This window comes from Phalacrocorax carbo, chromosome 1, assembly GCF_963921805.1.
Source record: "Phalacrocorax carbo chromosome 1, bPhaCar2.1, whole genome shotgun sequence".
In the NCBI taxonomy this organism is placed as follows: domain Eukaryota; kingdom Metazoa; phylum Chordata; class Aves; order Suliformes; family Phalacrocoracidae; genus Phalacrocorax; species Phalacrocorax carbo.
The window spans coordinates 130,280,708-130,305,977 of record NC_087513.1 but is presented as its reverse complement, the minus strand read 5'-3'; the positions used below and the strand labels follow the sequence as shown (position 1 = coordinate 130,305,977).

At 41.7% G+C, this 25,270-nt stretch overlaps 1 protein-coding gene across 11 annotated transcripts; it reads right to left on the bottom strand.

Annotated features, from left to right (window-relative positions):
* Positions 1 to 619: 619 nt before the first annotated feature.
* On the bottom strand, positions 620 to 25,058 carry ACOT9 (acyl-CoA thioesterase 9). 11 transcript variants are annotated; one of them, XM_064474135.1, is made up of 16 exons: positions 24,608 to 25,058; positions 22,618 to 22,709; positions 20,883 to 20,909; positions 17,849 to 17,894; positions 14,041 to 14,211; positions 13,910 to 13,947; positions 11,691 to 11,774; positions 10,983 to 11,086; positions 9,814 to 9,887; positions 7,719 to 7,786; positions 6,649 to 6,760; positions 5,408 to 5,498; positions 4,832 to 4,917; positions 3,979 to 4,066; positions 3,640 to 3,790; positions 620 to 3,387 (listed from the first exon to the last, which is right to left on the bottom strand). In XM_064474135.1, the coding sequence occupies exons 1-16, from the start codon at positions 24,619 to 24,621 to the stop codon at positions 3,329 to 3,331; spliced, it is 1,305 nt and encodes a 434-aa protein (XP_064330205.1). In that variant the 5' UTR covers positions 24,622 to 25,058; the 3' UTR covers positions 620 to 3,328. The 11 variants fall into 11 exon arrangements, with proteins under 11 accessions (XP_064330205.1, XP_064330208.1, XP_064330228.1 ...); XM_064474138.1 differs by lacking the exon at positions 24,608 to 25,058 and adding an exon at positions 15,011 to 15,962 and having other exon boundaries at positions 16,676 to 17,894; positions 22,618 to 22,696; XM_064474158.1 differs by lacking the exon at positions 24,608 to 25,058 and adding an exon at positions 15,880 to 15,962 and having other exon boundaries at positions 16,676 to 17,894; positions 22,618 to 22,696.
* Positions 25,059 to 25,270: the final 212 nt, after the last annotated feature.

Genomic DNA, 25,270 nt, shown 5'->3' with positions numbered 1-25,270 from the left:
TCCCACACCTAGTTAAAAATGCATTCAGAGAAGGACCAGCAATCAAACAAATCTGTCACCAGACGAAGGCTGGGCTGAACCTGCGGTAAAACCAATCAAGCATGCAGAAAGTTTAGGGCAATTTTCTGAACTATACCCTCACTCAGTGGCCCGTGCTGTACCAGCTCCAGCAAACTCCTTCCCAGAATGCTGTACACCACAACATGGCTGCAAAGGAAGCGTGCGTATTACAAGATGGGTTACCAGAGGCTCTTAAAGTTTGAGTAAGTAATTTTAATTTTTTTTTTTAAACACAGAAAAATAAAAACATCTAAAACAAATCTCCTTTTCAGACACTGAGCTCAGCCAGTCCCACAGAAATCTCCTTTTATATCACCATTAACTACTGAGTAGGTTAGGGGAGGCAATCCAGCTACCACAGACTTCCTCCTCCTCGCTGTATTCCAAGATGGGCTGGGAAAAGAAACATTTACTTCCCACTACAGAGCCACAGGCAATTACACAGATAGGTTCACTATAAATAAATAAGTTTTTCTACCAATACTTTTAGGCTTGTGTGGTAATGGTCAGACACTTAGAGCTGCGACGGTCAGTCATGAAGTTGCAATATAAGTGTCAATTACTATGTTAAAATATTTTACTTCTGAATATGAGATCTGAGAACAATTTTATCTCACACACAAAGGTATACAGCAACATGCATAAATAACACCCCTGAACAAAGATATATTTAGGCTATTATCAGAGAGGATGTAACAACTTGGAGCTTTCTTCTCTGAGTAAAAAATATGTGAGCACATATTCTGTCTTTATTATTTTTTTTATATATATCTTTTACATGTGTATATACACACACACATTCTGTATGACGTGCATACATTTCTATAACTACTGTAATTGTGGTACATGATCAAGTTATCATGAACTTTGAAAACATACTAATTCTTCTAAGCATTTCTATTTGTGTGATTCACTTCCTTCACTGTGTCCAGAGGTTTTGATGTCACGCCTTGCTCCCTACTCTATTACCTCTTTTTCTCCTCTCCAATCCCTCCCTGAAGGCTGGATTTAGGATTATGATAAATTCATATTTAAATACAGCTGAAAAGGCAGTAGAGGAAGAACTTGGTACCCCCTTAACTTACAAATATACAAAAGTGACCCAGGCAGGTCAGTGATAAAATCCTGCAGGTAGGCAGGAGTAATACATAGTTCTGAAATAGATCCCTCCACTTCCTGCCTTCCTACGTACTTTTTAACAGCCTACAGTGATCCATGGAGCGAGGGGAAAGAAGCTGGGATAGAATTTCAGTTCTTTATTTCTGTGGTCAGTCAAGTATATTCAGCTTCCAAAGAGTTTTGAAAGGGAGAAAAAACAGAAAATACAATGCATATCCACAGTGTCGTAACTGTTAAAGATTTTAACACCACACAGCTGAATCAGTACTGAAGCGTGGCTGAAGAGAGGAATTCCACAAGAGGAACCAAGAGCTTACTATCACTGGAGTGCATGAATCTGGTCCGGATCAAGCAACACGCCTGTGCCTCCGCTGGAAAGCTATCTAACTAACACAGAAATCCAGGCAGGCAAATCCTAGAACGGAAAGGCAAGGCTGATGTATAACACGCCAGTTATTGCAATGCTCCCTCCTCTCCCACGGATAGCAATCAGCTGTTAGGAGCCATGAACTTCCTGCTGTCCTAGCACCAAAGGAAGCTGGTCCTAATGGTGAATTTCTCAAGCTTTCTGACTCGGAAATAAGGTTTCAACATGTTGCTTCATTTTATCAACCTGTTTCATGCATCTCTGCCGATTCACATCACTTCTACTTGCTGTTTCCTGATTTCAAAAGATTTTACACCTGGCAGTTCCCTGCCCAGAGTCTATTCTCGTGTATTATATAAGACATCATATTTCATCCATTTAACCTACCATTGAGCCCAACTACTCCTGTTTGGGTGTCCTGATCAGACAGGGTATCAGTCTGGATTTGAAGGTATCAGAGGACCAATTCTGTGCTTGTGACCAATCATCCTCACTGCTAACAGCTACTGCCTCCCATCCACTCACCTTTCTAATTTCAGGATGTTGGGCTTCATCTGCCCAATATTAGAGATTTTTAAAACTTTCTCCAGCACATCAGAAGCACTTCAGTATCAAGTACTTTCTTCCTGTTACTTATATGCCATAGGTCTGTCTACTGTGGTGTCTCCTCTGTGGTGGGGAATTACTCTGCCAATCACAGGTAAACCTGAGAACCCTTAAAGCTGTGCAATACTTGTATTTCATTACTGTCTACCAAGGAACCAGACAATCCAGCTGAGGAGGCTGTCCTCCAGCCATGCCACCCCTCAGTGGGATAAAAATCCTCCCACCATTCAGCAGCTGACCAGGGAGCTGCTCAACACACACTATCTGGACCCCTAACTCCAGCGTCAAACATAACCGTTACCATTTTGGCAGCATTTTACCCTTCCTGCTCCCAGTCCCTCACAAACCAAAACATTCTGCTCTGCAATGCCATTTCCCAGTCCCACCCAATCTCACTAATCAGATCTCTACTCTACAGGCCACAAGAAATAATTCATTAAGGAACTCACTCACAGTAATATAAAAAATAAAATTAGAAGAGGCTGGCAAGGACTAGCTGTATGCAAACAGAATGCCAGAAGAGACCATTTGGCCACCTCATTTCATTGAAAAATCAGTTTCCTCCCAAGGGAGCTTGAAACCATCCAAAACAGAAGCTGCAAACACCTTGTAAAATTCCAGCTGATGGGAAACACCTGCTTTACCTTGTGCACACACCAGTAACTTCTGAACTTATGCTGCTGCCCAGATGCATGTGTCCTTGTTAAAAAAAAAAAAAAGACCCTAAACATAATTTACACAAGAATGTAGGTCAAATGGCTCCGTCTGTGTGTATCTACGTATTGCATACATTTTCCATACAGAACTTCTAACCCTTATCAGGGAAACACAAAGGAGAGCTACAAAGGGCAAGGCAGCAGAGGTTGTAACGAGATCCCTCAAAGCAGAAAAAGAGAAGCTAGCTAAAGCTTACAATTGTATTTTTTCAGCCTTTTTTCCTAGCATCAGCATGTAAAAGTAGATTTCAACAAATCCTGGTAGCAGAGAGTAAAATATCCAAATATAGGCGAACACATAAATAGTACTAAAAAGGTATTTTTGTTCTGGGGTTTGGGTTTGGTTTGGGCTTTTGGGGTTTTTTTTTGTATTGCAAGCCCCTCTCCATCATCCATATCTGGTGACAACTCTTTCCAAGACAACATGCTGCTGCACTGCTGAAGCAGCATTCGGTGTGTGTCAGATTTCTTTCATGACTGCAGCAAAGTGTCGCTTCCCATCTAAATACAACATGGACTCTGAAATAAGGTGGAGAAAAGAGAGAACCACATTAGTAACTTAGATTCAATACTGCACAACTACACAGAGTGATAAGTATAAGAAGCAATCCACACTGTCACCAAAGCATAAAATAGATGTGGTTTGCCATGAAGTCCTGCTGAATTTCTCAAATGCCAATAGTTCACCTACTAAAACGACCAATGTTCCAACAGAAAGAAAGCAGTCTTGTCTCCAGAGCTATGATGACAATGCATTAATTGGATACTTGCCTCCATAAGTTTTGGGGACAACCCGTGGGACCTCATTTTCTGATATAAATGTAAAATGGAAGATATTGGTTGTGTGGTGCTCCCTGGTATCTGCATCATAAACCTCACTGTGTACTCGAACCTGGATGTAGTTTTTTTCTGTGTAACAGACCTAAACAGTTAGGATAAGAATTACAGTTTGTAATTTATCACTGGCGCTAAAAAACTGTAACAGACTTCATTGCACTGTTTAACAAGAAAAGTCACACGCTCTCATAAGGCACTGTTCATGACCAGTGATTAACACTGACTACAGCAAAGGTAACTTTTTCTCCTTTTCAAAAAGGAATCAATTCCTACCTGTCCAGAAAGCAGTAATAAGGATCCAACTTCAACTGGCCTCTGAAACATGATATCATCAACGGACACAATAAAAGGTCTGGAACCCCTGAGCAAGAAAAAGAGAATTTTCTTCTCAAGAATAACAAAGGTGTTTGGAGGAAGTTTAGAATATTTCATTGACAGCATTTTAACGAAAAGTTTCAAGAAAATAAATCTCTCTCTTAAACACAGGCCACAGGAAGCGCTAAAGAATTATGTCATCACCCGAGACAAAAATAACTGGAGGAAACCTCCTACATGCATAAAAATACACACTCTCTAAGGATACGTTATTGCATCATTATTCTATCTTATGACTTACACTGGCTAGGCAATCTTCATGCCATCATTGCTTAGGTCTCAGTCTTCCAAGCACTGACATAAAACACTTTACTTTCTATCAGGCTGTGCATGTTCCATTAAACTTATGCATAGATCTTTGCTGGGTGATGACCTCAGCCACACTTTCTAAGCACAAGCAGTTACTAGGAAAAAGTTCAAAAACCATTTCTCTTGTGTACAGAATTAAAAGATGTAATGTTTATTTGATAGAACGACTGTTTTATATGGTTAGAAGGAAAAATATATCTTCAAAAGACGATCTCAATAGCTCAGTAAGATAAAATAAAACTGAAAAAGGATGTATTTTCTATTTTGGCATGGAATGCTTAAAAACCAAGCTCCAAGGAGCAAGATACAAATCTTTTCATAGTGCAAGATTCTGCTAAACACCCAGGCCTCTTCTACTCATATTGTCATTAGGTTGGTTAGCTTGGCTCCCTGACCTACCCAGTGCTCTGGATTATATAAATATTGCAGGTCTACAACTCACCCATAGCTGCACGCAGTCGCCCATCCCAGTTCAAATGCCTTTCTCATGAGAAAACCCCCAAAGATCCTATTGAAGATGTTCCGTTCCTGTATGTAAAAACAAAAATCAAACCGCTATATTACACATTTTCTTTTCAAAGCATTGTGTTGAAGTCTGCGCTTCAGTTCACGGTATTTAATGGAACTTCCACCATCTGAGTGTATAAAAAGCACTACTGAAATATAGATGCAAAAGTCCAAACGGCTAAGGCAACTTTACTTAACAGGAGCTCGTCCCACTCGTTTGACAACATAAGGTAAAAACTCAAAACTGTATCAGCAACCAGAAGCCAAACTTAAAACACTTTGCAAAGAGTTTCTTCACACAAAATGAATAGTCTGGTAAGAAAACAGAGTAAATAAAAATCTTCTATTTTGAAGTGGCAATCCACAGAGATAACAGCAAAATGGCACAAGAAACTAAGACCTAAATACACTGCAAGGACTGCAGAACTGCAACACAATAATGGGTTGACTAGTCTTACAAGACAATTCATAAGCAACTGTTTCTGTAATTCATTAGTAGTTTTCAAAATACCTGAGGATGGCAAATCTGTAGGCCTTTCAGCTTTGCATCTTCCATCCACACTGAATTGGGTGGTAATTTACGACTCCGGAAACTTACTGTCCTTTGGAAGAAACTATAAACTTTGTAGCCCACGTTAGCAGAACTCAGCAAGTCAAAAATGCACAAATAGCAAATGCAGACACACACTTTGGCAAAAAAAAACCAAAACAAAATTAAAAAGCAACCCAGAAATGCTATCACTGAAAGCTTTCAGCTGACCTTGAAGCCTTATCTACAGCAATACTTTGATTTGTTACTGCAATAATAATTACGCTCCTGATCTTTCAAAAAACTTCTGCTAACATTCAAGCTTATGTGAATGAACAAGCTCGAGAAAGGTACATGAAAGAAAAGATGAATCACAACCACAAAGCACACACTTTGTCAGAAAAGCCTTACTCTGTTTTTTAAGTCATAATGTGAATTAAAAGCACACAATGAGCTAACAGAGTAATTAAACATCAAACATGCAGACGGTTTGAGGTTTTCAAATCCAGACAGCATGTATACAAAATACATCTGCTAATTTCAAGAGAAAGCATGTCTCATTCTGGTAAACAGCTTTGAAAACAACTACTGTATAATGTTACTAAGTTAAAGAAATTATAAATTATCCACAAATACAACACTGCACTAATGTCATTAGGCACCGTTCCATCACCATTGGCACTGGACGATTTCACACAAATCTCAAATATAAGAGAAGTACGCCAACAACAGTCTCCCTCAAATAACGTTGTCAGGTATTATATTTAACACACACTGCAAGGTTACCTGGTCAAAATACAGCCAATTCCTGCCCTCACAGGTTTTTTTCTAGATATCATGGCAGAAAACTCTTAGACCATGCAACTCACATGGCTGCAAAACCATTCCATTCCCTTATTTGGTTAAACATCATTAACCTTTTTCCTCAAGATTATTCCTAACAGCTTGCTCAGCAGCTCTTTGTGCTTACACTGTTACTTTCACCATCTAACTCATCTAGCACAGCTAACACTCTGTCACAACAGAATACTCTTTTAACAGATGCAGATGTCACATTAAAGTTTGTACCCGTGTGTCAAATAAAACACCACAGAATTTAAATGGTGAAACAGGAAAGCAAAATGCGTGCATTTATTCCAGACTACCCTCTTACGAGCACCCACTGAAAAGGCACATGACTTTTTCATAAGTCTTCAGTTCTCCTCCACCCTTCCCCTTCTTGCCTTGTGTCCAGTGTATTAAGGAATATGTCATGAACAATGTTTCTTTCTTCTGCAGTGGGAGCCATTTTCAGTAAGGAAGCAGTGCTGAAATCAATCCTCTTCAGCTTGTTTACTAAACATTAAAAAAATCATATTAGAGTTCACAGAAAAAAAAACTCAAACATTTGGCTTGGCTCTGAAGATTTTAACCTGGAATCAGCTCTTTCCTTTTTCTTTGCCCTCTGTAAGTTAAAAGCTGTAACTTTCACAGTCCCATAGTTTCAAACTGAAATTTGGCTTTTAGAATAGACTGCATCAAAGAAAAATAAGGCAGAAGTTCACTGTAAACTTTCCAATGTGATGAAGACCTTTTATACATATAGTGCGATACTCACCCACCACTCCTACAGAAAATGTAGGTACTCCCCTCAAAGTACAGAAAAAACATATCAAACAAGAAACCCTACAGAACAAACAGTATTCAGATTTTGTCAGCGGTACAAGAATGCAAATTTATGACAGAACACATTACCATGGGCCACAATGATTGCCATTTTAGCTTAAAACATCTTTTGTTCAGTTTATTCAGTCGTTAACGTTTCTCTAATTGTCTGCTTTAAAATTCCAGCTTGAAACAAAAGAAGATGGAGGTACGCAGTCCTTCCCCTGATCTCCCCTTTTCTCTCCCTGAGTTTGTTTCCAAAAGGAACAAGGGCACCAAGAGAGGTAAGGAGCTGTGATGCACCCAGCAGACCCACCATGGGGGCGATCAATCAGCCAGAGCATTAGGAAAGCCTGTGCTGCACTGAGGTCTTATTAAGTGGACCAAGTGCCCTGGAAACAGAGAAGTCTAGGGGTGATGCAGGGCACAGCAGGAGTGCCCTTGTCCGTCAGTTTAGCCAAAGAGTTTCAAGAATGTGATAGCAGGCTTTTAAACTCTCTTACAGTACTGACACACATGAGAGAACGCAAATCTGGTTTTAAACAAACTAGGAGCACTTCTAAGCAGCAGAATTTCTGAAGTCTACTTCCTTCCAGCTACTAAGCTGAACCCAAGGCAGATGTGTATACTACCAGAAAGTATGACATACATTCCCCTTGCTTGAAGATTTCTTCCTCCTCAGGGGTCTCAGGAACAAGTGGATTAACAAATGCTGGCCTACGGACAGGAATTTTTTTAAAGTTACAAACGTCGTAAGAATTTGTCCTGTGAATACATCATAACAGTCTTCCATGTTTGCTTACGTACACATTACAAGCTGAAAAGACATACACTTCAGGTTATGTGGCACCAGCCAAGAGAATATCATATTAGTTTTGACTCTGAAGAAGCAGTTGAGTGATCCAACCACTATCTAGTATAACTAAGAAAGAGTAAGCGATGAGTCTGTGCTTCTTAAAGAGCTAAAACTGTACCCACAGATTATAATGAAGATTATTCAAGCAGAAGGATGCTTAGAAACTCAGCAAATGAAGATGTAATGATCTAGTCTAAAAGAGATACACAAAACTTGAACAGTATCATTCCTCCTGGAACTGAAAGAGCACGCTGCCACAGCTAGCGAGCGTTCTTATAATCTACACATTCCCATGACAGCCTTATCAACAGCCAAAAGCTGTTTACCACATGTACTACTTATCAAAGATGATGATATGAGGCTGCCTTGAGTACATATTTGCGTGTTTATTTTACTGCACAAATAAGTTTACTCTAACCTAATTATGTAACATTTAATTATTTCTTTTCACATGGCAAGGCAAATGCTTATTTTCAAGAGCCATTCTCCCCATAATTTCCAATTATTACTTTTGCTGAACAGTTACCCCAAGCCTTTACTTGGGCTGGTGACAAGAGGCATGCAGAGAGAACTTTTTTGCCTGCAACAAACTGCTTTCCTGGTTTGATAAAGCTCTGTACTTTGGAGACACACCAGCTCCTTCTCCAGCGCAGAGCTTGTTCTCCCTCTCCTCAGTTCAGGACAAATCTACATCGGCTCTCCTGTCCAAGCGCCAAGCTGCTGAGATGCAAGCTTGCTAAGGTCCGAAAGTCACACAACCATGTTTCTGTGGCACTATAACAAACCTAATGTACCCAGGACCTCTCTGAAAGGTTTTTACCTCACGTAGAGTAAATACCTTCCTTATATGGCCAGAATGCTTCCAAAACACAGCTTGTGGCCAGCTGCCTTGAAGAACAGCCACTGAAGTTTGTATCTCTCTGCTTGCCCTCAGTCAATCTTCTAGTGCATAGTTACATCAGCTTTGATGTAACTCTTTTGCAAAGTAAGTCCTTAAAACGGGAACCATAACTATAAGTGTTTTTTCTTTTAAATATCTAGTATGTTAATGGGTTCTAAAAAAATCTCTTGAATCTGAAGGAAACTGACCTAATAACTACTTCTAACATTATCAGGAGTAAATTATTATGTCAAGAAAAACCCCTTCATTAAGTACAGGCAATTATTTAAACTAGTTAGAAACAGAAAACTGTTTATTACTTTTGCTGGCTATATAAGAAAAAGGTAAGAAATACGACCAATTTTTCTGGTGCTGGAGTCATAAACCAAAACTGAAACTGAGCAGCCTGCTAGTTTAATGTCTAAGGAACTAGAGAGAGAGTAAAACCAGAAAAATAAGAAAGGGTTCTGGGTTGTGGGTTTTTGGATTGTGGTTTTTGTTTTTAAGTTCTGTAGGAATACTTATCAGTTCCATGTTACTTACATAAGCAAGTTATAGGTTTAATTATTCTCATGACACCTATTGTGTCTATTAGGGAATTAATGGCATTATTCACTCAAAGACTACTTAATCACTGAAAATTAATCTTTTCTGGTTTTATGGCAAGAAGGCAATTAATTCTTACAACTACTACTACAAGGCAGGTGGGTTTCCAGCAGACTCATTCACTTCTCTGTTCATCAGGCCAGTCATTCAAACACTGGGAAATCTGTTAAAGAAAAGGGTCAGATCCCAAGACTAAGAGCAATTCCCGGTATCATCTGACTGCTGAAATCAATGCTCTGAAGCCTGCCGCAGGAAAGTAACACTTGCCAGCAGAAAACATCGGCTGTGTGATTTATTTATCACCTACACTATATGGCTTCTACACATACAGAGCAAGCTGCCATGTTTGCTATTTTCACCACAGCAGGAGTCTGAAAACTATTTTCCTGTCCTACAAATTACCGTTTATTCTCTGGATCCCGGGCCACCATGACAAAGGTTGCATCTAACACAGGGCAGTAATCACCATCGTGTAGCTACAAGAGACAGGAAGCAATTATATTTTTAAACTCTAAAATTGTAAATGTGCTTAGCAAGCTATTCAGTTGAATCAACTATGCCATCACACTGTTAATGTTGTTTACTTTCACATTCTGTCATCCCTTCCAAGATCTCTCACAACAGATCGAAAAGAAGACAATAACACAAACTGAAACTCCAGTTTCAGGAATTCTGCAGTGTAAACATTAAGCAGGGAATGCTTTTTAACTACTACTTTCAGCTGGGAGGGGAGGAAGTCAACCAGGCATTGTAAAAGGATCCACTTATACTTTCTTCTGAGAAATGCCAAAACAACACTTTTTGTCAATACCAAATTGCCACTAATGCCAGCACTGCGAGGAGTTCAGACAATAAAGGTGTGACGTTATCGTCTACATCAGAGACTTTACTTAAGGAGACCAACTGAATAAAAAATATTTACCTGTTTATCTGAATCATAGCCACTGATATTACTCAAGTGTTCACAGCATAACGTTGTTACTCTAAATAAATAATTGAACTAATATTTCTGCTAAGGAATTGACAGTAAATATTCAATAGAAATATTACGTATTTTTAAATGAATTATTATTATTCCTTTTGCTTCCTGCACAGTATAGCCTAGTTACACCCTTCATTTATTTTCTATTATTTAGCATTTAATAACTTACTACAAAAATCATGCTACACAGTAGATAAGAATACAAGAGAAACAATTTAATACTGAAACTGAATATCAACATTAAAATCTATAAATCTATAAAACGCAAAGTTATAAGGAAAATAAAGTTTTGCAAAAGCAGGGAGAAACTTATTTAAGAACATGCCAAGCACAGCCACCTCTTTTTTCTCTAGGAGTACTATGTTGCATTATAAACACAAAATGCTGGTGAAGAAAAATGAATGTCTTGAAAGAAAGATTAGCAATGGAGTATCTTGCTGCACCTAAACTATAGGAAGTCATCTTGGTCTTGAAACACTAGGGCTGTCTCAAGCCCTTCAAAAACAGTTATTCTAGAAAACATAATTTTGGATTGCCCCTGAAGCACCTCATGCCCGTCATAAGACGGAGAGAAGTCACGGGAACTAACCTGCAGCATGTGCATCTTCACCTCCATTGAGGTCCTCCCAACCCATGAAACGTTGCCTGTGAATTTTATGTCACAGTCTGGATATATAATCTTCTTGCACAAATCTACAAGACAAACATTAGAGGTTACTGAAGACAGATCACTCCATCTAATATTAGGAAGACTGGATTCTCTAAGACCCTTTTGTGTTCTGCAAGTGGCAACACACACAAAGACAACCCAGAAAAGACAGTTGTTGCAAAGGACCACACTGCTAGCCTGCAGTTCCCGCCTTGTCAGACTTGTAAAGCCAGAACAGGAGGAGGAAGTAGGCATACAGGTGGCAGACGGATGGCAGACCCATGGAGGTGTTCAGCAGAACATGTGACACAAGCAAGGTCCAACTCCACCAGAACAAGCACCGTTCAATAATGAACCTAAGAAACTCACGTGCCAAAATAAAACCAAACACAGAAGTGCAGGAAGCATGAAAGTTGTATTTTGAAGGGAAAGGAAATATGAAATGCTGAAAAGCATCTACAAAACCCTCTTCCCCCCTCCCTTCAACAAAAGCCACAGTACACAAGAGTTCAAAGCCAAAACAAGATGAAGTGAACTAAATAGGAGAGGGACGAAGGTATCCTCAGTAAAAAACATGAGAAGGCAGTAGCTGCTGAAAGAGTAAGGCAAACAGATTAAATCATTTCTACTGACCAAATCGCCACTTACTGATTTTATCCACCAGAGCTGTAACTATTGATAAGGGAGACCTTGGCTGCATTTCCTGCTTGGTGTGAGTGTAGCAAATAAGAACTGTGGAGAGACCAAAAATGGAGTCAGGTCTTTAACAAAAATTTCAGCAGAGCAGATCAAAGCCGTCGTTGTGAAGCATGAGAAGTACCTGGAAAACACAAGCTAAAGTAACTAAACTAAACTGTAGGAGTGCACATCAGTTCCATGTTTTCATGTCTGTAACTCACAGGACTGCTATAAAGAAAACAGTGATTCAGCAGCTGTCTGTTATATGCATATTTACTTACTAACAAAGAGAAATTTAGCTGAGCACTTTAAATCAACCCAATCCCACATAATCTCTCCCCTCTACACCTGCAGCCCACTGTCTCAGATCCTTCCTACCTTCTATTTTGATTTCATGCAGGTTGACCAAGGATACATGCTATTTGAGGACTTATTTTCAAATACTGATCCCTTTAAAGAGGTGCAGATCAGATAAACTGTGCCTTACAGGCATGAAAGCCTAGTCAAAGGTATTTATCACACTGTAATTACTGCTAGCCAAACCACTATTTAAATTAATTACTCTGCTCATAAGAGCACATCCAAGTAAACAGACTCCTTAGAGTAATACAAGGCTGCAAAGATATTTTTTTTTTTAGTACTCATGTGATCTTCACTCAACACTGATTTCCATAATCAAAAGTATCTCTTTGTACTTAATAAGAGAGAAGGAAGATCTCTGTCCTTCCAGGTAATCTAAGATTATTTTTTTTCCCCTACAACTTCTGAAGTCACAATTCTAAAAACTGATATGCCTATCAATTTATGCCATCAATATGATTAGTAAGAGTCTGAATGGGATTTATCCGAATCCTATTGCCAAAGACAAAAAACTATACCTTTATGCAATACATCTGCCAAGATGACAGAATGTGCTGGGGGTAAGAAGGGGGGTGAAAAGGTACATTTCCCTGTGAAAACTTCTGACCACCATCCTGAATTTTGTGTAACTGGGACAGAACCTTCTTTAACCCAAAACGATACATCCCTAGTGGAACTGACTGAAGCCTAGTATGACTACAAACAAGGCAAAGACATTCTGTGCTGCAAGAGGAAAACCTAAGATCTTCACAGATTTCCAGGGAAAATAAACAAGGCACAGAGTGAAAAACAGGCTCATCTCATCTACCAACGGAGGGCAGCCAATAGTTTCAAGAGTCTGTTTATAATTCAGGAGAGGTACTGAAGCCACTATCTTCCACATCCCAGAAAGAAATCTACCTATTTTATCTATTTTATCTGTCTTTGATAGATAGGTGACATGCATTCACTTGTTTCTCTGCCTTCCTCAATTTTGCCGATCTGGAGCCACAGAAGGTCTGTCTTTCCTGCCAAAAGAAACTGTTCCATTCAGAACTTTCCCTTCATAAGCACCAAAAACCTCCATAAAAATGCTCTCAACCAGCTACAGAACTTTGATGAAGAAGGAAGTCACCTGATCACATTTTAAGAGAAAAGTATCTCCAAGTTATATTAACAAGCTAGCACTTATTTTAGCTGCAAAACAAAAGTCAAAGATCTTGACCTTTTAATGACCATGAATAAATGAAAAGGAAGAAAAGAGTAAGAGAGCTGACTTGTGAAACAACTGAGTTGGTTTTACCCTTAACATCAATTTGGAGACAGAACCCAAAAATCTATACCATGTGTTTTTCATTTGTTCTCAATGGATACATTCTGTTCTTTCCAGCTTATACTCTGTTCTCCCCATAGCGAAGATTAAAATATTTGCACCTCACTATCTGTTGGGTTTTGCGTTGGGGTTTTTGGTTTTGGTTTTGGTTTTTTTTGTTAAGATAAAAACCATACGTTTTAATTTGAAATACACACTGTGCACATTTTCTCTGATTTAACACTCCATGCAGATTCATAACCTAGGATCTACAAGTTATTCTTGTGGCTGGTCCTTTTCCAAAACTGGCAGAGGCAAAGAGCTGAAGCTAAGCAATTTTGCTTCTGTTTGTTCTTTATCATCCTTCCTTCTCTTTCAGCATTGGCACCTTTTCTTTTTTCCCTTCCCTTTTGAGACAGTGCACTGATGTGATTCCCTCCCTGAAGTCACACTACACCTACCAAACAGTGCTCAACAATACTCAAGCCCACTTTGTCTGCATTACTTGTGCATTCTTTACAAGGGCATAGATACATACCTCCTAAACTGTCAAGATCTTCAAGTATCCTTCCAAACCTGTAAGATACGTTTTTTGACAATTAAATACCCACATCCATAGTAAATGAAAGTTAACACTTTCCTGCATGTGTAAGATTGTTGCTTTGTTACCTTACACTGTTGTGTACATTCAGGTACTTCTCTCTTATTTCAGGTTGACTTCCTAGAGGCAGAATAACTTCCAAGTAGCTATCCTTCATTCTCCTAGGAGAGAGATCTTCCTGCCGTTTTGCCAGTAGAGTATGAAGAGCTTTTCTTTCTTGCATTGCTTGCACATGATCCCTGGTAAGAAAAAAAAAAACATTCCGTCTGGAGTATGACAACAGAACTGCAAGCTTAGCTAAAAGATGTCATATTGAAGGTTATCAAAATGAAAACAAAAAAGTAGTAAAAATAGCAAGGCACAGTAAGCGTGCCTTGAAAAGAAAGTGAAATGCCCATAATGAGACATGTTAATCAAGACCACTGCAGAACAGTTTTGTGTACAAGTGGATAGCACATACTTTGCACTAAAGAGATGAACAAAATTTACCTAATTCTGAATGCTACCAAAACAGTTCCCCTTGAAAAGAACAAATCAGACATAATTTAGCCTATGATGTTTTGTGCATATTCATGTCTTCCATAGCTACTGCATCACAGCTCTTCCTACAGTGCCAATTTTGAGGGACTGACTGCCAACTTAAAATCTCTCCCCAGAAGTAAAGCAGATGTATTGTGTTGGTTAGTAGAGAACTAATCTGCTAAGACTTTCTATCATCCATGGGTGACTTCTCCCTTTACATCACCAGCTCATGCTGCATACACTTGATCAGCAAGGTAAAAGGAAAATGAATCTATTTCTCTCTCTCTCCCTACCCAGTCATCTTACATCTATACAGGAAAGTTACAGAAAGAAACAACAAGCAAAGGGAGCGCTACCCATTCAGAGCTGCTTTTCTAGCACCACCAAGTCAGAGGGGTTGCAACTCTCACAAGGGAGTAAGAGCCAACTTGCTGTCATTTCTTTCCAATCTACTAAGTTGGTTCCTTGCGCAGGTATCTATGAGATATAACAATATTGCCCAGCATTCTCTCTTACCTGTTCCTCCACAGTTCCCTCCCCATAAAAGTGCAACCTGACTGAATAAAGCAAATATTTCATAACATCCCTGGAATGAACAACAAAACATTAAAAACCTAAGGGTTAAACATGCAACAGTTCCGGCATAAAGCCAAAGAGTATGGAAATCTAAGAATCCATTTCATAGAGAAAGAGAAGGCATAAAACACTAAGTAATCAAACTTAATTTTAAACTTGTGGATATGTGCCATTCATTCAGTTGTGCATGCTGCATTGCTGAGATCTGAGTGCCATTGTGTTTAACAAAACCAATTAGAAAAAATAACAGAAAGAAAACAACAGAAAGAACCTTTTCACTAAAAAGAAAATTTGTCCTAAGTTCTCACTTTGGATGAATGCTGGGTATTAGCCATTTAAGATGTAGACTTTTTTGGCTTGCGTTTTATTTTTGGAAGAGGAGAGACACAAAGCTGTCACACTTCAACATATAGTCCCTCTTTTCTGTTTAATTATTTTGGGAGAAATAGGAAGAATTCATGATCAAAGAGAATAAAAGTCTAGCAGAAAATTTTAGTTAGTTTTGTTTGCTTGTTTGTTTTAAATATGAAATATGGTTTACGACATCTGGGCAACATGACTGCTGCAGAGTTCAGAGAAAACAGAAAGATAATAACCTCCTCCAGAGGGTTAGTGTTTGAAGTTATGCCACTGCATAGAAACAGAATATACTAAATGACTAAGGAAAGATGCAATGTCCAAGATGATGCACCTTTCTGCTTTTTAAAAGATCTGTTTCCAAGGTCTTTCAGTGAAAGGTTTAAGAGAAATTAATCAGAGGATAAATCAGTGTCTACAAACACAGAGAAACCAAAAAATAAAAAATTAACTATATTCTGTGTTCACCAGTCCCATCCTGGCTCCTCTCAGGTCAGCGGCAGAACTCTTCTTGACTTCAGCTTCAGAATGTACTCTTCGATATACGGAAGTATGAGGATCAAGGCAATAACATTTTTCAACAGATAAATACTGTTACACACACTGCAGTACCAGTCATACAGTATCAATGCTTTATCTAAGTATTAACTAATACCTGCCCTAAATATTCTGAGAAATTACATTATTTATTTATGAAACGGCCACAACTATCTAGACTATAATTAGAAATGAACAGATTAATAGTATTAATTACAATTTAAATACAAAGCCAGAATAAACATATAAGAAAGATATTTCTTTCTAATACAAAATGCCACTGGGCATTACAAGAGGAATCACGAACCAAAGTTTCCTTTTAGCAAAATTAATAGTCGAAGGCGTTCCTCCAACATGCATCTCTCCCCTCTCCCAGCAATCCAGATGTATGTGCATCAGTCCTTCCCTAGTTCCCATGTCAGGACCCCTAACAAGCCATCCTCTTAGGTTTGCTCCCTTTAGTCATTCTGTAGTCTAACTCAAAGCACTGGCTGTTCAGTCTCCATGTGTATCAGCTCTTTGTCACTCTATTTTAAAAGCGGGATCTCAAAAGCTACACAATCCATGTCCTCCAAACCTCCATATATTAAACCTGTCATTCTTAAGCACTCCCAGCTATGGGCTCCTTGGCTTTACTTCTTCATGGTAGCTGAAGTATACAGTACTCTGCAAACCATTTCTGCTGGATTTTATACAGCACAAGAGACATACCTATCTAAGAACAACACTGCTGTGGTGATCCTGGCTTCAGTCTGCTCTCCTTCCAGGGTGGAGGCAGTGGGGGAAAAGAAATGGATGGAAGATCAGATTTGACCAGAGCCCTCTCAAATCTCAATCCTCAAATGGTATTTCCATATGGCGTAGTTCCTCCCCAGCCGTTCTGGGCTACAGGAAAGGCTTTTTAAAAAGTCAATTTCTAGACCCCTTTTCAGCTGACCTACCAAAAATTTTCAAGCTCCCTCATGCTTAGATACTAGTATTACTAAGCAAAAATCAGCTTCCCAGATTCAGGCATTTTCTTTAGCGTGACCATAATCCTGTTTAGACAAACCTAGTCAGAAGGCCTGGATATCAGACACTCCATCCAGACAGACCTCTCCACTTCCCCATCAGTGCACAAAGTGTGAAACATGAGCTAGCAAACACAGCTGTAAGAAAATCAACAATCAGTACAATAAATATGGGACCAACCAAACAGCAATATGTAATTTTCCCAGACTGCTATACTGACTGATTCAGAATTGTTAACAGTAGAGGATTACAGTCAACTCTGGCTTACTCAGCATAACGGAGGGGGAGGAAGATAACCTGCATAAAACCAAAACATCAATGATTTATTTAAATTGTACATAAATTAATTTAAAATTAAGTTACAGGGGAGAAAAGAAATGCCCGAGATGCTCCTGACTGAGACACAGACCTCAAGCTGACAATTTTCCAAAGTAACATGGGTGCTGCCAGGTCATTCATAATGCAGCCTGCTTCATGGTGAACCAGTGAGGTTGCCCCTGAATCCAGTGCAGGACAAACCCATCATGTGGGTAATCCACCAACAGGTAAGTCAAGAGGTAACAGCAACATCACATGTCCAGTCAGACTCTACAGCTCTTAAACTTCCATCAGATTCAAAGCTAATGGAAGAATCTTGTAAACATCAAGATCACGTATTTTGTTCCTTTGGTGCTAAAGATCTTCTGCAAGAGAAATCTCAGAAGTCTGTGATCCACAAAGTACCCGCTCAGAAACCTTGTTTGCATTACGCTTTAGCTTGGATCTTTTTTCTTCCCCAGTCAGCAAGCTAACACCGTTACCTTCCACTACCTCAACCCTGAGCTCTCCCTGGGTTTCACAAATAAAGTAAAATACATTTAATGTACACTGTACCTCCAGTTGGTAGATGCTCCCACTATATCCCTCAGTCTGCTCCGCACTGGAAAAAAAAAAACAAAAAACCCCAAAGCAAATCAAGCTTAGTTCTGCAGGTGATGAACATGAGGTCGCCTGGTGCTAAAAGGCACAATCCTCATCCCAGAACAGGAAAATTAAGCAAATTCATGCAAATAGCAGGCCAGAAACAAAATTTTTGCCAAGTTCACTGATGCTGTTAGTAGGCATATCACAATAATGGGTTGAGTAACATGATTTTGTAGCTATGTACAGCCAACAAAGAATGCATCTCGAGTGTCTGTCAATGCAAACACCTGCAATGCTAATTAACAACTGAAAGAGAGTTAAGATCAAGATCAGATTGAGAAATTTTGATGTGAAAATATTTTAGCCTCAACACAAACGAACTGTGGAAATAACAAAAATCAGAAAGTCATAAAAGAACATAGAAAGGAAAGGTGCAGCTGGGAGACAGGGAATGAGAGTACTTTTTAAATAATCCCACCCACAAAGGGCAGGTAACGTCAGCCAATTGCCTGTTGCTAGCAGGGTCTCATAGCCTAAATTTTTAGCAGCTGCAGAGAACAGTGTTAAGAGACTGAAGACAGGCCTATAAAATTGTTTCCGGCACTGTTTGCCCTATCAGAGTTAATTCCAGCTCTGCAAAAGTTCTTCCTAAATGTCAAGAATAACCTGCATAAGCAGATTTTCTGCTCTCTCCTCAGATGAGGCTACTACCTGTGCTAAGGTCCCATCAAGTCTATCAAACCCCTCCAACACTATTAGGCAGGTGAACGTATGCTATCTGGAAACACCTGAAAACAACCGGCAATTCCCAGGCTCGGAACAGAAGTTGAGAACTAGATAATAGGGATTCCTTGCTCATTTATGAAGATTTTTATACGAGGGGATTCAAATTTTAGGACAAAATAGATAGGGACAGACCAAGGAAGGGCTACCAAAAGAACCCCAAATTTTATGGTGAAACAGAAAAAGGGCTGCTGGTGACTCACAAGCTGATCCTTTATACTTTTAGGTTATTAGACATCATCAGGCTTGGCACATTCCAAACTAAATGCCTGGCCAGAGTATTCACTACTATCAGCAAGCTGCCCTGCGAACCCTGGAGCAAGCAGAGCCTGATTTCCTAGGTAGTTAAATCACATACCCCTCTCTCAGCCAGATCCACCCCTCTCCTCCCCATTCAGTCACTTCAGTTTTGCTGCTTTCCTGCCCAAGTCCCCACACCACCACCCCACACTGCAATGCCCCTAACCCACCTTTTCTTGTTCCTCCCTCCGCTCCCAGTCCCTATGCCCCCAGCCCGCTTCTGTTTTGCCTGCCCTGTAGGCAAGCACCAGCGTGAGCTGGTGTGGTTACCCCGGAGCTCCGCAAGGCTGACTGCCAGCCAGCACATAGATCCCAGTCACCCGCCAACTGCCAGCAAGCACCGCGGTCCACGGCTGACCCCAACACTAGCTCTGGCACCCTAACAAACCTCTGATTCGCAAGCCAATTTTCACAAAGCATGAGGAAACGCATTTCTCTCTGAGATTTGTGCTCACCTATTTTGGCTAGCATCAACCAATAAAAGGTTCTGGAAGAAGAGGGGGACAAGAAGATAGGCAGACAAAGACAAAACAGATTGCTTAGGCCTCATTTCTTTAGGAAATCAGGCTAAAAACGTGTTTTGAAATTAAGAGAGTTCCACTACAAATTCTAAGAGCAAAAAAATTTTCAGTGAAAGAAACTGACTGAAAATCTTACAGTTGATGGTTTTGTTTTGAAGGGGAAGGGTCCGATTCTTTTTTTCTTAAGAAGCAGTAGGCTGGTTTACAGAATAGGTGCTACCTTCTTGTTACTCATACTCCACCTGTGAAGCTGCCATAGCATGCGCTGGATCAGTACAGTGTTAGCAGGAACACTGTTAAAGCTTCTAGAACACAAAACCTCAGTTTTCCAACAGTGTGCAGACTGTGCTGGGATGGAGGGGCAATAAAAAGCACTTTCTCTTTGCTTAAATTAGGTTCATCTTCCCTTTAAACTCTGAAGAGGTAAAAAGCTCTGAAAAAAAAAATCTTGGGTCCAAACCTGCAAACACATATGTACACTGTCAGTCCCATTTAATAGCATTGATTTCCATTTTAGGCATACAAGTAAACCTTTTCCAGGCTGAGACCACATAATTTTTATTTTAACAATAAAAGGACAAAGTATAAAAGCATTTCTAAAATTCTGCCAAACTAAATGTAGTCCATTTTACAGGTTCTTGAATAAATCGTTCTCTTTTTTCACTGGGACAACTACATTGCTCTTCCAGATATTAATTATTTTACAACAGAAATTTAAGTAATTAAGCATAAAAATCCATAAATTCTTTCTCTTTCCTTTTTTTGGCAAATGTCTTAGATGTGCAAAACAATTACGGCAGATGGGGTTTTGTCCATCATTACCACATTGCGTATTTCACAGCACCTCCTAAACTGTGGTCAGTGGATCATTAATGCCAGAGCAGCAGGGCCAGAGTTTATTAGCACTGTGCTGTGACAAAGGCCATGAGGGCAGCTGGACACAGTCATTGCATTCATCTCTGCCATTGAGATCCATGCCCCCACATGCTGGTGCCTCCCCAAGCTGTATCCAGGTTCTGGTAGACCGCTACGCTGTATTCTGCCACCAGTTCTGGTATAGAGCTCGGTCTGGACTTCAGTGAAAGATGCAGATTCAAAAGTCTAAAATGAAGCTAAGTACTGCAGGAGTTGCTGTGTAAGAGATTTTGTATCCCACAAGCCTCTTAGAAATGTGTTACCCAGCACACCACCAGAAATACGGTGTGCTGACAGAGACCCAGTACAACAATATTGCCACAAAAGAGGCCAGAGCCATTCGCTGAAGGCAACGAGGCTTGAAGCAAGTCGACAGAGAAGAAGAATAGCATTTAAGTTTTCATGAATGCTGAAGTTCGGAAAAACAGTAGCTAAGTTTAGCATTATAGCAAATATTAAAATATGTACAGATTACCACAACACACCATTATTCACATGAATGGGTAAGTGTCCTGTGGAGTGGAAAACACAGGTTAGATTAAAATTAAAAAAAAAAAAAACACAAATAACATCCGTTAAGGGGTTACCTGATTATTCTACCTGCTTGAGTACCATTTACGCACAGCCTCCTTAATTTTAGTAAGCAGCAATAGGCAACCTGTCCTTGCCTGATTTACAGTCAGTATCTTTGCGTTTCCAGCTGAGTTCGTCCTTTCCTTCAAAACCACCTTTCCAGTTCCTTTGCCTACTGGCTCTGTGTAGCATCCACTTGCAGTGTAATTCCAATCAGTTTTTCAAACTTGGTGCTACCACGTGCTGTTGACAAACACTATTAACTGTGGAAAGAATATCTGGGGCATTTTTCCGGAAGCAGGATGAGAGTTATCTCAGAGGGAACTTCCAGAGTCCTGCTTGGTGTAGCCTTTGGGAGAACCACGGAAGAAGTAAGGGCATTCACAACTGGGACCCAAAGTTGGGAGGAAGCATGTGGAAAGCTAGGAAGAATAGTATTCGGTGTTCTGCAGAAGCATGGATACCAAATCGAAGGAAACTAGTTTACATATCAGCAAGAGTTCTAATAATGTTATTTAAATGTTACAATTTTGGAACAGAATCTCAAATATTTAGTTATTATAGTCCAAAAAATATTAGTATTCATTGGAAACAACTCAGAGGCAAGGCCAGGATGGCCTCACTGCTTCACTATTTTTACTAGCCGCCTAGGTGGTATCACTATCAAATATCCAAATAAAAGCACAGGGTAATATTTGGAAGTACGCAATATTCTGTATCCTTGCTTCTCTCCTTTAACCTCCCAAATTACTGTTTATTAACAACGATGAGATTTTTTTTAATCTCTAACAACAAATAACCCTCATCTTCTCTTTTACCAGATAACCTGTGGTTTCTGTTTAGAGAACAAAGGGGAAACTAAGATCTTAGAAACAGATTTCCATGAAGGAATTATTTGTACCTGGCTCCAGCCCTCTTCCTCCTCCCCTTCTCTCAGCACATGGGGTTAGAATGCAAGAAAACTTTTTAAAAGCTTCTGTAACAGCAGCTTTACGGTTTATTACTATTAGAGCGCTAAAACAATACTTCGACACAAAGCTCTATTGCCAAGAGCATTTTCATGAGTCAATGCTGCTGATCTGATTAAAAGATTTCTCTAAGTGTATGAACTTCACAGTTTATTCCTGTTAGAGCGCTAAAACAATACTTCAACACAAAGCTCTATTGCCAAGAGCATTTTCATGTGGCAATGCTGCTGATCTGATTAAGAGATGTCTCCAAGTTTACAAAATTAATGGTATTGGCACATTAAAAGTTCTGTAGAACATTATTTCCACTCAGTTCCTCCATTTCTTGGCCATTCTCTCCAGTTGCCTTAGAACCTGGCTGTAGTACGTTGACTTTCTATCTAGAGCCAACCTGAGAAGCAGTTGTCCCTCCAGAAAAGAATCACATGCTCTTCCAAGTCTTAAAGAACCGAACAAGTCCCTAATTCTGCAGCTTCAATGATTATGCATATATGTTGCCACTAATCTCCAAACACACAGAGTGACATTCTGCTACTTGCTAAACACTTAATCTATGAACTAACAGTCAAGGGCATGTTCATCATCCAAACTGTATTAACACATGAAGGGCCACCACCTGAAAGAATAAACTCCTTAAGAAATATTTCTAAATCCTCCAAAGTACAGCCAGTTTTTTTACCTTCAGACATGTCAGGAAGCACTTGGGATCCACTGGTTCCAGAAGTAAGTGTCCTAGCCAGAAAAGAAGGAAGCTTCCTCATCGTGCACAACCTATAGGCAGAGCAGAAGAATTTAGTGTCATTAAAACTAATGCCATGAAGATAATTTAGGATTTATTTTTGAAATGGCACCAATTACTTAAAAAACCCCACTCCTTATTTTTAACCTGATTTTTAGAACCAGACGCAATCAGTACAGCAGTTCAAGCCAGCTGAAATTCCAACTGATATCTCTCCTTATCTGAAAACAGGAAGGAAGAATGATTCGCTGGTGGCAACTGTTCTCTTCACCAACTATTCAGATGCCCTGGGACAACCAGCTTAGACCAAACGTCAGCTTCCACCCTGTATACATCCTAAGACAGACAAGGTCCTTGTGCATCTAGGCAATTGTCCATGACCCTGACCATACACTTCTCCTGCACCTGGCTGGTGTGCATAGCAGTGGGAGGTGGAATATCCCAAGAAGAATACCACAAGGCCTCCCACACGGTCCCATTCAACAAAGCCTGGTCTTCTTCTCCATGGCTTAGTACAGCTGCAACTCAGAACAAGTCTAAAGTGCAGGATGCAATCCTCTTAGCTGTTTAGCAAGAGGGGACGACCATGAAACCCTTCAGAGAATGTAATCTGCCCAGCAATTCAGTAAGCGTTCAGCCAGGCTGTAGCCAGGGCGAATCCTCCAGGCAGGCAAAACTGTGGTAACGCAAAAATATGCAGAGAGCAGGAGTAAAACCCCCCATGAGAGTTCACAGCATTATCCGGGCAAGGAACACAGGTTACCTGTCCCTTAATTTTCTTCGGCCGAGACGGGGGTTTCACCTCAAAAAAGAAAAAGAGGCAAGTCCCCGGGCACAAGCCAAAGAGCAGGGCCACGTACCCATATGTGTACTCTATATATGTATCCCTCACATACATATCCACACATACGTATCACAGAATCCCAGGTTGGAAGGGACCTCAGGGATCATCTAGTCCAACCTCTCTAGGAAGGGCACAGTCTAGACCAGATGGCCCAGCACCCTGTCCAGCCAAATCTTGAAGGTGTCCAACATGGCCGAGGCAACCACTTCCCTGGGGAGATTATTCCAATGGTGACTGTTCTCACTGTGAAAAACTTTCCCTCTCGTGTCCAATCGGAATCTCCCCAAGACCAACTTGTGTCCATTCCCCCTTGTCCTCTCCATGTGACTCCGTGTAAAAAGGGAGTCTCTGTCTTCTGTGTAGCTACCCCTGAAGTACTGGTACATGGTGATGAGATCCCCTCTGAGCCTCCTTTTCTCAAGGCTGAACAAACCCAGCTCTCCCAGCCTATCCTCGTATGGCAGCTTCCCAGTCCTCTGATCATCTTGGTAATGTATCATGTAAACACAAGCTTCCCTTGCCTACAGGTACACCGGGACTAGTTAAGAGAGTAACAGGGCAAGCCCCCCAGAAGCGAGCAGCGCCCCGTACGCATCCATGGCACGGGTGACAACGACTGACACGGCCTGGGGGCTCAAGGCGAGCCTCACGGCGCAGCCGGCAGGCGACCCCCCGCCCAACCGGCCGGCACCCCGCGGGACGGCGGCCGGGCCGGGCGGGGCGAGGCGAGGCAAGGCGCGGGCAGCTCCCCGGACCGACGGGCCAGCACCGCCGACGCCGGGCGCCATGGCTCGAAGCCGGGCCGCCAGCGGAAAAGAAAGTTACCAGGATGGAAAGTTTTTTAGGGTGCCGCGCCCCAACACCCAACGCACCCAGCCCGCCTCACGGGGGAGAGCCGCGGGTCGGGGCACAGCGCGGCACCCCCGCCCGGTGAGGGAAGGCGGAAGGGCGGCGGCGGCGGCCCGGGGCTCTGCCCCACCTCCCCGCCACCGGGCCCTCCGCGGCTCGGGAGAACCGCCGCCTCCTCCTCCCCTCAGGGAGCGGCGCCTCCCCGGCCCCGCCGCCGCGGCTCGGAGTCAGCCTTACCGGGTGGCCAGCATGGTGCCCGCCGCGCCGCCGCCGGGGCCGTCAGCGGGGCCACGCCTGCCCCAGGCACGCGGTCCTCCAGCACCATAGACTGGCGGCTCGCCTGGCGCACAGAGCGCCCCGTGCGCCGCCCCTCCACCGCGGCGCTGCCTGCGCAGGGCCGCTCGCAGCCGGTTCCCCCCGCGCTGGTCCGTCCGTCGGTCGGTACCGCTCGGCCCCAGCCGCCTGCCTGCCAGGCGGGGGCGAGCTGCCGCTCCCGAGCCGCTCGGCGCCAGGCGGGCCCGGCAGGGCGGGCGGGCCGAGCCCGCGGGGCTCCGCGCGGGCCTTGCTTTTCGTAAATACCGTGAACGTTTATTTTTTATTTTTTTTTAATACTCCTTTTTAATTCCGCCGTCTCCCGGAGAGGAGCGGGCGGGCAGTGCCTCCGCAGCAGGCCCAGGTGCCGGCCCCACCCGGCCCGTGGGCCGCGGAGGCTGCGAGGGGCGGGAATCGGGAGCCTCGGCGGTTTATTACAGGGAGCCGCAGAACCGCGGCGCGGAGCCGGCAACCGGCCGGCGGCGGGGTCCGAGGGCAGCGAGGCCGCTCCCGCTCTCTGCAGGAGCGCCGCCCCCGCCGGTAATTTGCGAATTACAAATGGCAAATCTCTGCGATTTGGCAGAGAAA

Excerpts from the sequence above, each read along its gene's own strand:
- ACOT9 (XM_064474135.1), bottom strand. Across the intron at positions 17,895-20,882 it reads ACCCATTCATGTGAATAATG|TGCGGAGCAGACTGAGGGAT; the intron begins GTGTGTTGTGGT and ends TTTTTTTTCCAG. Across the intron at positions 3,388-3,639 it reads TGTCCCCAAAACTTATGGAG|AGTCCATGTTGTATTTAGAT; the intron begins GCAAGTATCCAA and ends ACCTTATTTCAG.